We start from the raw sequence: 16,188 nt of genomic DNA on the forward strand, positions 1-16,188 counted from the left end.
TGCTGCGAGCTAGGCTGACACCATGGCACTCTAGCCCGAGCAACAGAGTAAGACTCTGTCACAAAAAAAAACAAATAAACAAACAAACAAACAAAAAAGAAAACAATATACAATCATACAGGACCAAAGGTATGATAATTTTTGCAAACAATTTTTTAAAAATTCTATAGCACTCTCTTAACTTAGTTGCTAGTTGCTTTCTCCTTCGTTAAGTTTTGATCAATGAACCCATTTGTTCTAAAATTTATTGAGCACCTACTATGTGCCTATGCTGGGCTAAGCCAGGGTATGCAAAGACAAAACGAGACCCAGCTCCTGGTAGAGAGCTTCTATCTCACCTAACCAGCAGAAAGTCAGCTGAGGTATAAGGATCATTTCATTCTGGAACTTGTGATAGTTATGGGAAAACCATCAGAGGTGGTCTCACAGAATAAGACGAGCTATCACTGATCAAATGCTGAACACTCAAGTGTATTATGACATTTAATTTTTACACAGAGACATTAACTCACCAAGGGGCACAGAACTTGTGAATGGAGGGAAAAAAAACCTCAAACTGGGATTGCCTGACATGAGATCACAGCCTAAACCACACAGAGCCTCAAGGAAGAGCTGCTGACACCCCAACACAGCAGAGGGCTTGTAAGATGCCAGTTCAAAAGTACCTATTGTTTTTGGCTTAAAGGAGTAGGCTGGGACCCTGGACAAAGCCATTTTCAATGCTATGTCAGGGCTGGAAGGCAGAATGTGATGGGTAGAGAAGCTTGAGGTGGAAAAGGGAGACATTTGACGTAAAAGCAAAACTGTGAAGGAGCAAGGGAGCAGGACATACCCGGGGAGGAGGGAGAGAGCATGAGGGTTCAGTGTGGGGTCTGTTTCCCTCAATTTTTCTTCTATTGTGGTAAAATACCCAGAACAGAATTTATTATCGTAACCACTTTTAGGTGTACAGTTCGGTGGCGTTAAGTACGTTCACATTGTGTGCAGCCATCAATGTCCACCCAAAACTTCTTCATTTTGCAAAACTGAAACTCTGTCCCCATGAAACACTTAACTCCCCACTTCCCCCCACCCAGCCCCCGGCAACCTCTGTTCTATTTTCTGTCTCTACGAACCTGACTGCTCTAGGGACCTCACAGGTGGAATCACACAGTATTTGCTTTTTCAGTTTTTATAAGATGGCAGAGAGGAGTGTTTCTAAACACCACTAGGGAAAGACGACAGACAAGGAGCAGCTGAGAACATACAAAGGAGCAAGTGTGCACAGGGGTACACGGGTGGGATTCACGGGAACGGCAGGCGGACAGGAGGGAGCCTTGCAAAATACCTGAAGGACGATTTTCTTATGTATTGCAAATTTGGCAATAATGTGCGCCAGAAGCAAGTGGCCGCTGTATTTGCAAGCGGGATCTACGCAAGCCTTGGAGAGCAGGCAGGGCCACGCGAAGGTCATCAGGCGGCGCAGCTTGCTGTTGCGGTTCTTGTTGTTGTCGTGGATGTGGTGGGGCGCGTGCTCCACCAGCAGCGTGGCGTACTGCAGGAGGTAAATCCTCAGCGAGTCCAGCATGTCCGCCTGCTTCTCTGGATCCAGGACCTGATGGCAAGGACAAGCAGGGAGGACTCATTTCCAGTTCCCAACTGTTACCTACTAAGGGTCCTATGACAAGTTTAAACCTTTAAAAAAAAAAAACCATATACATACACACACACACACACACACACACACAAATCCGTATACACTATGCATGTGTATGTAACATTAAGTTTTACAAAGAGGGAACTGATACTGTCACATCAATTTTCCATCTGTATATGGACTGGAAACTCACCAAATTTATTTCAAAGTTACAAAAAGGGCAGGCTTAGAAGTCAGAAAGTAGAAGGTAGAGGAGCTTGTGGTAGAAAGAAAGACTTCTTTGATTCAAGGTGATTTAGGACAGAGTTTCTTAATTTCCAAGTAATTGAGATTTTTTCCTAGTCAACTTTTATCTCTTATTTTTCTGCATTATGATCAGAAAACAAGAACTGGAAAAATCTCTACTTTCAAAAAATTGTTACGGTTTTCTATGTGACGAAGCATCTGATAGATTTTTGTATGTGTTCCACGGATATAAGAAAAAAATATACAATCTCCACATTTGTATTAAATCAAGTATAACGGTGGCATCATTCAACTCAAGTTAAGTATCCTAACCACCCTCTACCAGATCCATCCAATTCTGAAAACAGACTGAAGCCTTCCATTACAATTATGTTTTTCATCAAGGTCCTCTATTCCCTGGGTCCGCTGCCTCTTGGCAGCCCCTCCCCACAGGCTGGCCCACCAGCCTTTTTCTCCTCATCCCAACACTCAAAATCCCAACTCCTCACTGGTCCCGGGTCAGCAGCATCTGACCCAGAGACACGGGCTGAGAAGATAACACAAGGGAAGGGGCCCCGTCTGGGCCACCATTTCCCTACAGCTGCCTAGAAGGAGGAAAGTATCAATACAAAGACCACGAATAAAGCTATGGGCTCAGCTCTAATTCCTGGGGTGGGGGAGGAAGGGGAAGCCAAAACCGCAGGAAGGAGGACCATCTCAAGGGACAAAGACTATTTAAAGATCGGTAACCTGCCAATGAGAACAACAGTCCCCTCTGCCTTGATCCCAGGACAGAAAGGGTGAGAAAATCAGCTGTGTCCTTCCAAAGAACATGAATACGTGTGTGGTGGTCACTTCTGGAGACACGCTAATCTGCATTACAGACAGGGAATCCCAATCACTGCATCCCAGCAAATCACCACTCAATAGAACAATCTCGAGGCAAACACAATCTCTAACAGTGACGTTCAACACAATAAGCCTTAGGAAAACAATACAATGCAGGTATTTAATTCAAAAAGGCTCTCTAGTACAAACTATAAATGCTGTTGTAAAAGTGCAGAGAGACTCTAAAACCTGAGCTAATTTCAGACACTACTACCATCACAACAGATTTTCATTATCTTGGCACAGCAGCAATTGGACCCAGTCTAATATTTTCACTGGCTTTTTTTTTTTTTTGAGACAGAGTCTCACTCTGTTGCCCCAGCTAGAGTGAGTGCCGTGGCGTCAGCCTAGCTCACAGCAACCTCAAACTCCTGGGCTCAAGCGATCCTACTGCCTCAGCCTCCCGAGTAGCTGGGACTACAGGCATGCACCACCATGCCCGGCTAATTTTTTTTCTATATATATTTTTAGCTGTCCATATAATTTCTTTCTATTTTTAGTAGAGATGGGGTCTCGCTCTTGCTCAGGCTGGTCTCGAACTCCTGAGCTCAAACGATCCGCCCACCTCGGCCTCCCAGAGTGCTAGGATTACAGGCGTGAGCCACCACGCCCGGCCTTCACTGGCTTTTAATGGATTATTTTGCAAAGCCTAAGATGAAAATAGAACATCAAAATTCTGCTATAAGGGTTTTGAAAAAATAACATATCTAAATTATCTTTTCTTTTTTTTTTTTTTTTTGTTGAGACAGAGTCTCGCTCTGTCATCTAGGTAGAGTACAGTGGTGTCATCATAGCTCACAGCAACCTCCAACTCCTGGGCTCAAGCAATGCTCCTGCCTCAGCCTCCAGAGAAGCTGGGACTACAGGCACACACCAGCATGTCCGGCTAATGTTTTTATTTTTAGTAGAGATGGGGTCTCATTCTTGCTCAGGCTGGTCTCAAACTCCTGAGCTCAAGTGATCCTCCTGCCTCGGCCTCCCAGAGTGCTAGGATTACAGGCATGAACCGCTATGCCCAGCATTATATCTAAATTTTCACTGAGGTATATTCTGTTTCTGATTAGAATCTATTAACGAGGAAAAGCTGATTCATTGCAAAGTAAGGCTGTCTTCAAAAATTCACTAAATAGAATTGTAATGTGATATTCTGCTATAAACTAATGTGACTGTGAAAAATAAAAGCCTTGGGGAAATAAACTTGTATCAGTGAACTCCCCTCAACACATGCACACATATTCATTCATCTGCAAGTTACTGTCCACGCCCTCACACTGTGGGTGGTACCTTGGTTATAAACACGCTGGTGATGCTTTCTGGGTTATCTCCCTCTGGGTTAGGAGGTCCTAAGAGCTGCTCCCCTTCCCCCTTCTCAAAGCTGTATAAGAAAGCAGGATTCAAGATATGCTGCAGGACCTACAAAAAAAATTAAAAATGAAGAAGAAAAACAAAACTATGCTGTTTATTTTTTTAGTGAAGTGGGAAGGACAGCCAGTTTTGGGCATGCCACAAAGTTAAAACTGAACCAAGGTGCGATAACTAATCTTGACTTCTATCCAAATGGCAAATGGAAAAGTGGGTTAAAACGTGCAGACAAGAGATGTCAGCCTGGTTTACTCTTCTCATTTCAAAAATGTCATTTTCTAAAACCAAGGAAACTAACAAACTACTTTTCAAGGCTGCTGCCATCAGCAGTGGCGTTTTCCCAGCCACAGCCTGGCCAACTGTTTAAGTGCCCATGGAGACATGGCAGAGCAGGAACAGGGCCCACAGGTCCCTAGAAAACCAGCACAAACACCTGTACCTTCTACTACGAAACAGTGGGACTCACCTTGGCTTTCAGTTCATCTCCAAAGTTGGGGTCACTGAAATCTACAAAGCGAAAAAACAGGGCGCGTTTCTGAGCAATGCTGTAATTTTTCGGAATCTCTTCTTCCATATACTCTTTTAAGAACGTCATGTTGCAGAGAAAACGACCAGTAAAGGCTCGGAGCAGCTGGAACAGCAATTCTATATCTCCGTAATTCCTTCTGAAGGGTCAAATGAGAAAACAGGTTAACTTATGGCCAATTTCTTAACTACGCACCAACTCCGACTCAGCTTGAAACAGCTCTAAGTCATAGCCCATTCTACACAACTGACTGCACATATCCAATGAACTACAGCTTTGTACAAATTTGGGAAGAGGCTCCCGTTTAGCTTCTCAGAACCAGTGGCGTGACACGCAGCAGACAGGGTGCACCCACTTGCAGTAGCTCAGCAGGCAGAAGGCCAGCAGCTTGGGCTCCTTCCAGTTGGTGGCGGCCATGTTCTCCTTGCGGTGTCTTTCTTGGAAGGTGTCACTGACCCACACGCGTCTCAACTGGCTCACCAGAGAATGCTGATTGGCCAGCCAGGAGTCATCATTTTTTACTATAATACTTATGATCTGTCAAAGAAGAGACAATTAGGGAACTGGGTCTCAATTAAACCTTTGGGAATTCCGGAGCCTAACGAAGAGATGCTACCTTGATGGCCTGGAACTGGAGGTCTAAGCGCATGGTGCTGGTGCTGGGCGAGCCGGGGCGCACGGCGGTCTGGGCACCCCCTGGAAGCAGCAGCGTGATGAACCTGTTGGGGTTGGCTGCCAGCACGTCCCGCAGAGGCCTGGCATCTTTGTGTTTCAAAAAACTCTAAAAGCAAAACAAGCAGGAAAGCTGTCCTAAGCTAAACAAACTCACAAAAAAAGGTTAGAGGGGTCAACTAAAAATATACATAGAAAAAATTAGCCAGGCATGGTGGCGCATGCCTGTAGTCCCAGCTATTCAGGAGGCTGAGGCAGGAGGATCGCTTAAGCCCAGGAGTTTGAGGTTGCTGTGAGCTAGGCTGACGCCATGGCACTCACTCTAGCCCGAGCAACAAAGCAAGACTCTGTCTCCAAAAAAAAAAAAAAAAAGGTTAGAGGATATGAATTCTAAGATTTTTTCCTAACTTTCTCAAGACAAGCAAGAAGAAAAAAAAAATTCTGTAAGCACCCCTTTTAAATAGTCATAATTTATAATTATGATTTTATAATCCTGGCAGCACATTAATTCATCACCACCAAAATCCTACAAAGAGTGATTCCTGGATCTGAGCTTTTCATATACACAACCAAATGGCAACAATGTTTCTAACATTCAAATGCATCTAAGAAAAATGAAGCCAGGACACTGAACAATGAAATGTGAATTTAGCATTTTAGAGAACACTGGCTGACAAAAGTTCGCAGGGACCCCTGACTCTAGCTGCTCATAGCTCTCACCATAAACATTCTGCTCCACTGGGGATCGTTCAGTGTCGCTTCCATCATGAACAGTTCCACCGTCTGCGAGGGGTGCCGAGTCAGGAACTTGATCAGGGGCTCTCTGAACGGACTGCCCGCCTGCAAACACGAGGGGACACCAACACCTGTACCTTCCTCTTCTCAGAGCCTGAGGCTTCTCTCTGTCTGTGTGTCTAACACAGTAGGAACACACACTTCCGCCTCCCACAACTGGAGTGCACTAACAACCATTAAGCAAACACCAATATCTAACATCTTATACTGTCAGATTAACCCATTTAAAAGATACCAAAGAGGAAAGATGGCAAGCACCAGACGGAGGAAGAATGAGGCTTGACCCTCAGTCTGAGCCGCACCTCAATCAGCATTGCCCGTTCTGTCTTCATCACCACCTCTAACAGAGGCTTGACCAGAGTCTGAGGTGCAGCTGGGATCAGATGAAAAAGGTTTATAATTGCTGAACAAATCTTCATTTCCTAATAAAGCAAACCAGAAATTATAAACAGGTCAGTGAATTTTGCTAGTGAGAGAAGGACATCACTACAGACCGCTACAGTCTAACCGCATTCGCAAGGCTAGCCAATGAAGCGAGGAGTTCACATGTAAAAAGCCACAACTTACCGGCCTTAGGTTACGACTCTGCCTGTCCTAAGGAAACTAACTGCCCGTGGCCTTCAGGGTTCCTCTGTCATGGGAGGGTGGAGGTGACTGTGTGTACCTGACGTGACTGGGTACTTTGTTCTCATGCACACTGACAAGCGTGGGAGGTGACCTTATGGGTCACCTGTGCCAGTCCCCCTCGCAGAAGGGTGGACAGTGGCACCTGTGACCGGGAGAGCGTGAGGACTACCCCACTTTGCCGTGGCATCATGGGGTCTTCCCAGTACACTAAGGTCTAAGGACACAGACTTCTTGTGCCCTCAAAATCTGGAAGAGAAAGTCCCTCAAAAAATATTTAAGTATGTATCCTGGAAACTAGCAATATAAATAAACACTGATTGTGGCATTACGTATTTGTCAATCAGGTCTAAAAATAAAGCTGAAAAACTGCTCCATTGAATCGTGTGAAAAACGTGTGAAATGTGTGAAATGCCAAGAGTTCTGCACTTTCTAACCTCTAACGGCTCAGTGGTGGGTTGCTCTGAGCATCATTCCAACTTTCCCTTCTCAGTTTCTGAAGTTTTGCCATTCAAAGGAATTCTACGAGGCCACAGGGAAGAGAAGCCACCCTGATGCGCCACCCTGCACGGTGTGCGACTCCACATTCACCGCCCTCTGCACAATAAAATGGGGACGACAACACTGGCCAGGAGGGACCTCGCTCCCAGCAGCGCTTGACATACTTTTCAAATTTCTCTTTATACCAAAAGGCATTACGCGGAGATAGGTAAGAAATGAGGAAAAAGAGCTCATGCCATCCCTATCCCACCTCCGGAGTTCTCTTTTACAGAATTTGAAAGTCTTTGGACAGAGTAAGTTCCATCCTGAAATTACAACGTTCTAAAATTGAACTTTTATACTATGGTTTTTCATTTTCAAAGCACTGTCACCACACCACTGGAAGACAGGAATGACAGATGTTATGATCCCCATTTTACAGACGAGGAAAAGTTAGGAGTTTGCCCAAAGTCCCACAGTGTGATGACTGCATCAGAGTGTGTGTGTGTGTGTGTGTGTGTGTGTGAGAGAGAGAGAGAGAGAGAGAGAGAGACATGAAGGGAATTAGGCAAGTGGGGGAGGGGAGAACGATGCAGTTTTAAATTCAGGGCAGTCAGTAAGGCAGTGGTGTGCAACAAAATATAATTACTCCCAATTTCTAGCAGGTATAATATAGTCTTTGTGGAGTTTCCTCTCAGAAGGTTGTTAGATGTATGCATTCAGATGAACATTATGATAGAAAACTCCAATTCAGTCTTAAGTAGTGTTGAGATATTGCAATTCTAACATGAACTTGCTTAAAACATCTAACATGATTTTGCTTAAAACGTCCTGATATATAATAGAACATGCTTGGCATCCGGACAGTTCACAGCAATGGTACTAATACAACTGCCACAGACAGACAATACAGTTCACTGCACTCAAAGGCACAACGCACTCTGTCCATTACAGAACCACAACACAGCTAACAAGTCACAGCAAAACCAAGTACGACAACCCCCTCCTGCAACTCCACTGAAATTCTCACCTCTACCCCTTCCATGGCAGGCTGAACCAAAACAAAAATTACAGCATGAAAAAAGGCAACAAAAAGGTAAAAAAAGAAAAGAAAAGAAAAGAAACTGTTCTTCACATTGCAAGTCATAAACTGACTTTTAATAGGTTGTTCTCACCTCAAACTGACAGAATGGAGACAAGGAACATCTCCCGCACTCTGAAATGCTTTCCTGAGGATGGGGAGGAAAATCATCTTTTTTTCTATTTATGTTATTTACATAAAAACTTCCCACATACTCAAACACAGTAAGGATTATTGGAATTAACAAGACAGTAAAGACACAATTATCAGAAAGCACACAATAATTAACAAATGCTCAACAGCAAGAAGCACACCTTCCACCTTTCAGATGTCAAACACAGCCCTTCTGATAGAGAGTCAGATAGAGTGGATTTCTTCCCTAAGTCCAATTTTCAAAACAGAATTTCAGAATTATTATGTAAAGGGAGAAACTATAACCTTCTTATATGCAAATAAATTGTTAAAAATCTCCTTTTTAGAGTGAATAATTTAAGCTTTTATGTGAAGTGCTAACACATTTAAAAAAAAAACCCAAAAAACAAAAAGCCTCTTTCCCAGCTAACGTCAAAAGAGGACCAGGTGGTTTAGCCCCATCGATTAGGCATGTCCAAGGCTCCCCTCACAGAAAAACCCACAGTCCATGACACCACCCACTGGAGAGCTGGGTGACACCTTGTGAGATGAAGCATGGTCTTCCTAAAACTAGCTTTGTGTGTGTCTGTGTGCGCGTGTGTACACACAGCAGGTGGTCGGCCATGCTTTCTCCCCCATAAGCTCAATGCTAAAAAGGGAAGCTTCCTAAACATGGTGACGGGGCAAAGCTCTGATCATTAAGGGTACCCAAAATTTAGAGGAACTTTTATTTACTTTGTATTCGACTATTTAACATATCTTCAATGATAGCATCTCAACTAAGCAATGTTATTTGGGGATTCTACCAAGGAGGAACAAACTACTTTCCAGGATCCATTCCCCATCCTGTTTAACATCCATAAAAACGGATGACCAGAGCTCAAGAGCAGGACAGTGGCCTGGCCCTGGGCTTAGGGGATGAAGCTACAGCCATGCTGGCTGCCTCTGGATCCCAAAACACTGTGGCCTCTGAGTTTCAGACATCCGGTTGACCTCCCGGAGCTGGATCCACCCTGGCTGTTCAGGTGATACACTCATAGAAGGTTGAAAATGTCCCAGGAGGGGCTAAAGGACTCCCCCACACCCATGACTCTGTCCCCTATACAACTGCTCCCCACCTCCAAATAATGTGCTGTTAAGTTTATGAAATCTTTTTCATTCGATTGAAGTCATCTACCCACTATGTTTTTTAAATGTTTATTCTAGAACTGTGTTTCAGAGAACAGCTTATAGTAAGAACAAACATAAAATTTAAAGCCAGAGTACCCAGCAGATGGGAGACAGAGAGGAGAAGCACAGAGGCACCAGCTCCTCAGAGCTCGGGCTGTATTAATACCCTTTGCTCTCCTCTGGGAAGATTTTTGTCTACATGCATAAATAACGAACCTTCAAAGGGGCTATGCATGGTATCTTACTTCTAAAAAAAGTTTTAACTCCTGGTTTAGTTTTGCTTAGCTGGCTGTTTAGAAGCAGCAGGAAACAAGACTTACATAAACAAAACACCTTGACACAGAATGGTCAAAACAAAGCATAATAAAGCCAAAAAAAACCAAAAATTCCAAGTTGGGATGAAACACATCCAATGAAGGCACAAAAGGACAAAAAGCCACTTAATTATGCCTCTAAAGAGCTATGAGGAATTCCCTAACGGGGACACTGCTATGAAATTTCACCAGGTGTTATGGAAGATACAATTCCACTGATAGGACATTATCAACTTAAAAAAATACTTCAAAAAATTAACATACACAAGTAGTACTAGATTTGAAACAGCAGAAAGCATGCATTTTTAAATCTTTAATGACTCATATCAGATACTTAAAAAGATTTAACTAAAGTGGTTCCCGGTCAAAACCATATAAATGTTACTTTGAAGTGCTAGTCATTTAACTTTTGGCAAACAATTGGGGTGGAGGATTTAGACCTAGAAAATATACATGCCAGTATTTATGTGATGCCTTATTTACATTCTCCTTAATACTTTATAAAGTCCTGAAAACATCTCTAGTTGGTTTCATCAGACAGTAATGATTAAACACAAACATTTACCGACCACCCAGTGATGGAAAGCAATGGGAACAATAGCTGAGGCACGCACCACCATGTAAACAGCAGCTGCCAAGAACAGTCTAGAAAACACACTGTTTAAAGCAGAACTAGTGAAATTGAAATATGAACATTTCAAACGTCCCAGAATTCTCATCAGTAGAAACGTCATATTAAAGTGAACAAAAAGGGAGATTTTAAGGAAACATAAAAAGGAATGTTCAGCAATTAAGAGAAATAAAAGCAAAATATAATACTAAGAAAACGTGTTTAACAATTTACATGGACCATAATACATAAAACTAGACCTGACCAGCATGTTAGGCAAAAGCACTGCTCCGGTGCTGACACCACAGTGCGCCGCGGGGGTGCCCTGCCCAGAAGCAAACGAGTCACTCACGTTTCCGTCGCTCCGCTGGCCCCCCTTGTGGGTGATGACCACCACTTCCATCCACTTGCGCAGATGTTGCTGTGGAAGAAATACAGCCTTAGACACCACTTCTCCTTCACAACACGTGTATTTCACTTCCAAAATACTGCTCTTAGGTGGAGACTCGGACATGATCACTAATTTCCATCATACTTAACACGAGAACTACAGTGTTTCCATTATTGAAATAATCCAACCATCGAACTAGAGATGAGAATCGGCATCTGTTTATGTTCTGTAAATAAAAAGGCTAAATTTGCCTGATAAAAAAAGAAAATATCCTGAACCTTGTCATTCCAATACCAGGCCCTGCCGTTTTACTTCGTGTGAAATTTGTTTCATTCACAGCCATATGCTGGGAATCAGGGTAGAAGCGAAAGGCAGACATCATCCCTGTCCTTGTGGAGCTCATGGTACAGTAGGAAAACAGGTAAAACACAAAGGTACCTGCTGTGTGTGACTATAATTACGGTGTAATCACCAGAATATAAATCCATGAAACCTACATCTTACCAGAATGGCTATTTACACAAAGATATAAATGAGAGTAACAGAATTAAAGGTGTAGACAATGGCCAGCCACATCATTATCCTTTCTGCTTTTAGATTTCCTGAGGAAAAAGAATGACTTCAACTGGTATATAATATTCATTTTTAGTTCAACAAGGAAGTATCCAAAATAACTAACCATGTAAGACTTCAAGGTCAAATGTTAAGCAGTTCCAATTTAAAGAAAGGAACTGAACATCATATACAAAAGAATGAAGTTGGATCTGAAGGATACACCTTAGGATCATTTAAAAAAACAAATGAAGTTGGACCCTTATCTAACCACATACAAAAATAAACTCAAAATGGCTCAGTGATCTAAACATATGAGCTAAAATTATAAAAAAAATCTTAAAGAAAGGTAAGGTGTCTTATCTCTTAAAATAATGATGAATGCTTGAGCTATTAACCTCAAAAACATAGCGTATGAAGGAAAACAAAAGCCCCATCAGTGAATGAGCTTGGTTCTGAAGAACATGACTAAGCAGGGACTAATGTGTCCTTTATCACCACCCTGGCAGAGCACGGCAGGCACAGGATAATTCGACAAAAGCCGAGCCACTAAACCCAAGGGCATCATCGATGTTAAGTACAGGCTGGACTCAGCAGGGGTGGGTGCCAGACCCAAGTGTCTGGGTAAACAGCAGACAGGGGAATTTCAACCACTCAGAAAGCAGCTATTAATGTCAGAAAACGGGGGAAAGTTCCCTGAACAAACTATCAAAACAAATTCCCATGCTTTATTTTAAGGAGAAAGACCACTAGCCTCAGTCAGAAACTGTAGACCTTAAAGGCAACTGTCTTCACATGTATTAAAAAAAAAAAATCTGGATAACAGTGTTCACTGAATGAATTCACAACTCCCTGCAGATCTAAAGGGCTAGATTGGGGGTGGGGGGTGGGAAAAAGTCACTTCAGGCATGCAAATGTAGAAAGAAATGACAGCTGACAAGGGTTAGAAACATATTACTTTTAAAAAGGAGATGAGTATAAAAGCTTTAGGACGTTTAGAACACATGCACAGACCTCATATATGAAAGCATAGACATCGTAATACGGGATGTAAGTATACATTTGATGTACTGATTAGGAAATGATCTAATTTCATTTACTTTAGCCACTCTTGTGAATGTACGCATGTAAGCATATTAATATCTTTGGAAGCTTAAGGAGAAGTAGTCTCCAAATTGGAAGATTTGCTTCCATATTATACTTTATTTCTCAGTGACAATGTATTAGGACACCACTTAACAATTTTGGTGTTTTGGTCATTATTTAGGTGTCTACAGATGTGAAGAAACCAGTATATATGTGAGGTAAAAAGCTGTGTGGTTTTCATAAATATATGCTATGTATCTACATTCCACATACAATATATCTACAACTATATAATCTTTGTCTACTCTCCTGTTCATAGCTGGGAAAAAGGTGTACCAAATAAAAAAAAATACCTTATTATTTATAAATCTATTTACCAGGAGCAAAATCAAATGCAAAAGAAACCTAATAGATGAAATCCTCCTCCATCTGCTTACATTTCAATTTTAAACACGGTCAAACAGATCTTTTAACTGCATAATTATTTCTCTAATAATTCTAAAATTCCAGAGCATTTCTAAAGTTCTTACTCAAGTTTGTACAGAAGAAGGTGCACTCATCTATTTTATAGAAGTAAGTATAAATTGGTAAAATTTGTTTGGGGAGCAATTTGACAATGTACTAAAAGATTAAAATGCATACATTCCTTTAATCCAGAAATTCTACCTCTAGAAATGTATGCTGCAGATAAACACACGTGACATTATGAACAAGTTTTTTGTTGAATCATTGTCTGTAATGAAAAGACTGGGAATAATCTAAACGTTCATCAGTGGGAGAGTGTTAAATTATAATGGAATATCAAGGTATGCATGTATGAGACAGAGCAAAGAAGCACTTTATGTACTAATAAGAAATGATAGAGTCAAAGTGGAAAAAGCAAGAACTATAGGTATATTATGCCTCCTAATATGGGGAAAAAAAGATTAATTACATGTCCTCTTACACATGTAAAACCTCTCCAGGGCACACAGGAAACTGCTATTCTTAGCCGTCCCTGGGAAGGGGGGCTGGGCAGCCAGAGGACAGGGATGGGGGAGACTTTTTGTAGTAAACTCTTTTATATCTTCTGATTTTTAAACCACGTGAATGTATAATATTACCTATTTTAAAAATAATTTACGTTTTTCAAGTTTATTACAGAATAGTTTTAAACACATTTGGCTTACCATCATCTGATCACAAAATTTATCATTGAAAGAATTTGGGAAGAGCCTGGTAACAGAAGTCAGACGATTCACAACATTCAAGGTCAAGCTTCGATAATCTCCCAGCATCATCAGCAAAGGTCGCATGTGTGTGTGAATCTGATCTACTTCTATAGTAGCACCTTCTAAAAACTATTAAAAAAGAGAAGTTACAAAGAAAAATAGACAACAGAGAATACTTTATAACAGAATGAAACTCATATTCAATTCTAGCAGCAAGTGTTTATTTTCCAGACAATATACCGTACATTCCAGAAATTTATGATGAAATGAGGAAGATCTTTACTGATTAATATTTTAAAAAACTTATGGACTTATTACACTCAAGTGTACAGTAACCACAGACAGAATTCCAGGCATACAGACCTGTTTATACAGAGATAAACAGGAAGAACTCTTAAAGCAAGACACACACACATACACACACACACACTCTCTCTCTCTCTCACCTTTCTCATACAGGCTTCTCCGGCCTCCTGGAGCTCACTGTTGGTGGAATTCAGGGCTTTGAAGAGGGCAGCGATGATCTTCTCTCTGGACTGAGGAAGGTAATTGCAGGCAGCAAGTGCATCTTCAGGGAGAGAAATCAATACAATTTCATTATTAACCTGAAAAATTCATTAACCTGAAAAATACCCAAACAATCTTCTTTTCTAGAGGCTCCTACCAGGCAACAAAAATATTATATGAGCCACTAACCCTCCTTCCTTTTATCTGGCCTCCAGAAAGACAAAACAATGCATGGTCTTCCACCCACGTTCAGTATTATCTAAGAATGAAATCAGCAGCTTGCCACCAAGGCTGTGATAAATCTGAGCCTCCAGGTGGGAGGAAGAAAGGCTGGAGGGGGAAGAAGGGGACCCCCACTGACACCCCTGCCCCCCCGGACATCCTCACAGGGTTACAGTGCACCAGCCTGCAGGCACGCCCATCTGAATGATGCTGAGGACACGGCCTCTGTCCCTCTGGTAACGGGATTCAGTGGACAGACACACACAGCCCAGCTTTTCTTCACTGCCCAGCTTTGGGGGTTAAAGGCTTTAAGTCTTTGAAAATGCACATATTCTTAGGAAAGGGGACATACCTCAACCCTGGATGTTAGTTAAGAGAGAACATTCTAACAAGAGAAGGTGCAGGAGAGGCCCAAAAAGACAGGGACCCCAACAGGAGAAGTGAGAAGCTGCCAAACATCCCCTTCCTAGGTGCCCTCCACTCACTTTAGCTTTGCCCTGTCTAGAATGTCCTACCCCCATTCTCAAACTCAGGTATCACAGTCTGCCTCTCAGCTCTCCAACTCTAATTCAAGGAAGGTTCTAGCAATATTTTATTAAGGGCATAAAAATCAAAATAAGGAGTCAACTAAAAAAGCTTATATTGGGTATTTATTCACCCCCCCCCTTCGGAAAAAAAAAAATGTTTCTATGTATAAGGGTCAGTCAATACAGACCTAGTATTTTCCTAAGCTTAGCACAATCCTTGTGCTTGACAACGATAACAGAGGTTCCTAGGGAAAATCTAGAGAGTGCAGGATTCTCAAATGCTTCTGAGTCATGAAAAAGTCTACAACAGGGCTGAGCGCGGTGGCTCATGCCTGCAATCCTAGCACCCTGGGAGGCCGAGGCGGGCGGATGGTTTGAGCTCAGGAGTTCGAGACCAGCCTGAGCAAGACCCACACCCCGTCTCTACTAAAAATAGAAAGAAATTATATGGACATCTAAAAATATATATAGAAAAAATTAGCTGGGCATGGTGGCGCATGCCTGTAGTCCCAGCTACTCGGGAGGCTGAGGCAGCAGGATTGCTTCAGCCCAGGAGTTTGAGATTGCTGTGAACTAGGCTGATGCCACGGCACTCTAGCTGGGGCAACAGAGCGAGACTCTGTCAAAAAAAAAAAAAAAAATTTGTAACAGTTACAGTGTCCCTTATTATACACTTTGATTCTGATGAAAATGGCAGTATATGAATGCTACAACAATTCTCTGAAACCAGTTTCTCTGAAACCAATTCTCTGAACATTTGATTCATAAGAGAACTACAGAATAAAGAGTTTACTATAAAGTATAAATGACTTAAATCCTAACAATAAATATAATCTTATAATATCTCATTATGCAGTTTGATAAACAAACATGTTTTGATCCCACCTTAAAAAGTCAGAAAAATTGGACAACAATAAAAAGGCCACTGTCTCCTGTCACTTTTTTTTTCCTGTAGACTTCCTCGGCAGTCAGTCTCCCTTCCCTTTTATACCCTGTAGCTTGTTTCAGTTTTACATTAACTTACTTAATGCTGCAATCCGTAAAGGTACGAGCGATGGAAGGCTTTTGTAACAGGGCAGCTTTGTCAAAGCTGAATCTTCAGCCTCACACAAATTCAACAGCTGCAAAAAATAAAACGACTTGATTTAGCCCACTCGTACTGCAAAGACACAATAAC

The 16,188-nt window shown here is 42.0% G+C and overlaps 1 protein-coding gene across 2 annotated transcripts in view; it reads right to left on the bottom strand.

Annotated features, from left to right (window-relative positions):
• TRRAP (transformation/transcription domain associated protein) overlaps positions 1 to 16,188 on the bottom strand; it is a 115,921-nt gene that overhangs the window by 56,601 nt on the left and 43,132 nt on the right. Inside the window, exons 28-40 of one of the 2 annotated variants that reach the window (XM_069486546.1) lie at positions 16,036 to 16,132; positions 14,202 to 14,323; positions 13,714 to 13,884; positions 10,868 to 10,936; positions 8,384 to 8,437; positions 8,239 to 8,259; positions 6,407 to 6,526; positions 6,030 to 6,149; positions 5,254 to 5,418; positions 4,993 to 5,174; positions 4,578 to 4,776; positions 4,034 to 4,162; positions 1,328 to 1,594 (exon numbers count right to left, since the gene is read on the bottom strand). In XM_069486546.1, the coding sequence (XP_069342647.1) occupies positions 1,328 to 1,594; positions 4,034 to 4,162; positions 4,578 to 4,776; positions 4,993 to 5,174; positions 5,254 to 5,418; positions 6,030 to 6,149; positions 6,407 to 6,526; positions 8,239 to 8,259; positions 8,384 to 8,437; positions 10,868 to 10,936; positions 13,714 to 13,884; positions 14,202 to 14,323; positions 16,036 to 16,132 (1,716 nt within the window). The remainder of the gene's footprint in view (positions 1 to 1,327; positions 1,595 to 4,033; positions 4,163 to 4,577; positions 4,777 to 4,992; positions 5,175 to 5,253; positions 5,419 to 6,029; positions 6,150 to 6,406; positions 6,527 to 8,238; positions 8,260 to 8,383; positions 8,438 to 10,867; positions 10,937 to 13,713; positions 13,885 to 14,201; positions 14,324 to 16,035; positions 16,133 to 16,188) is intronic. The other variant, XM_069486547.1, reaches the window with a different exon arrangement.

The sequence above is a fragment of the Eulemur rufifrons genome, chromosome 14, assembly GCF_041146395.1.
Source record: "Eulemur rufifrons isolate Redbay chromosome 14, OSU_ERuf_1, whole genome shotgun sequence".
NCBI classification, from domain to species: domain Eukaryota; kingdom Metazoa; phylum Chordata; class Mammalia; order Primates; family Lemuridae; genus Eulemur; species Eulemur rufifrons.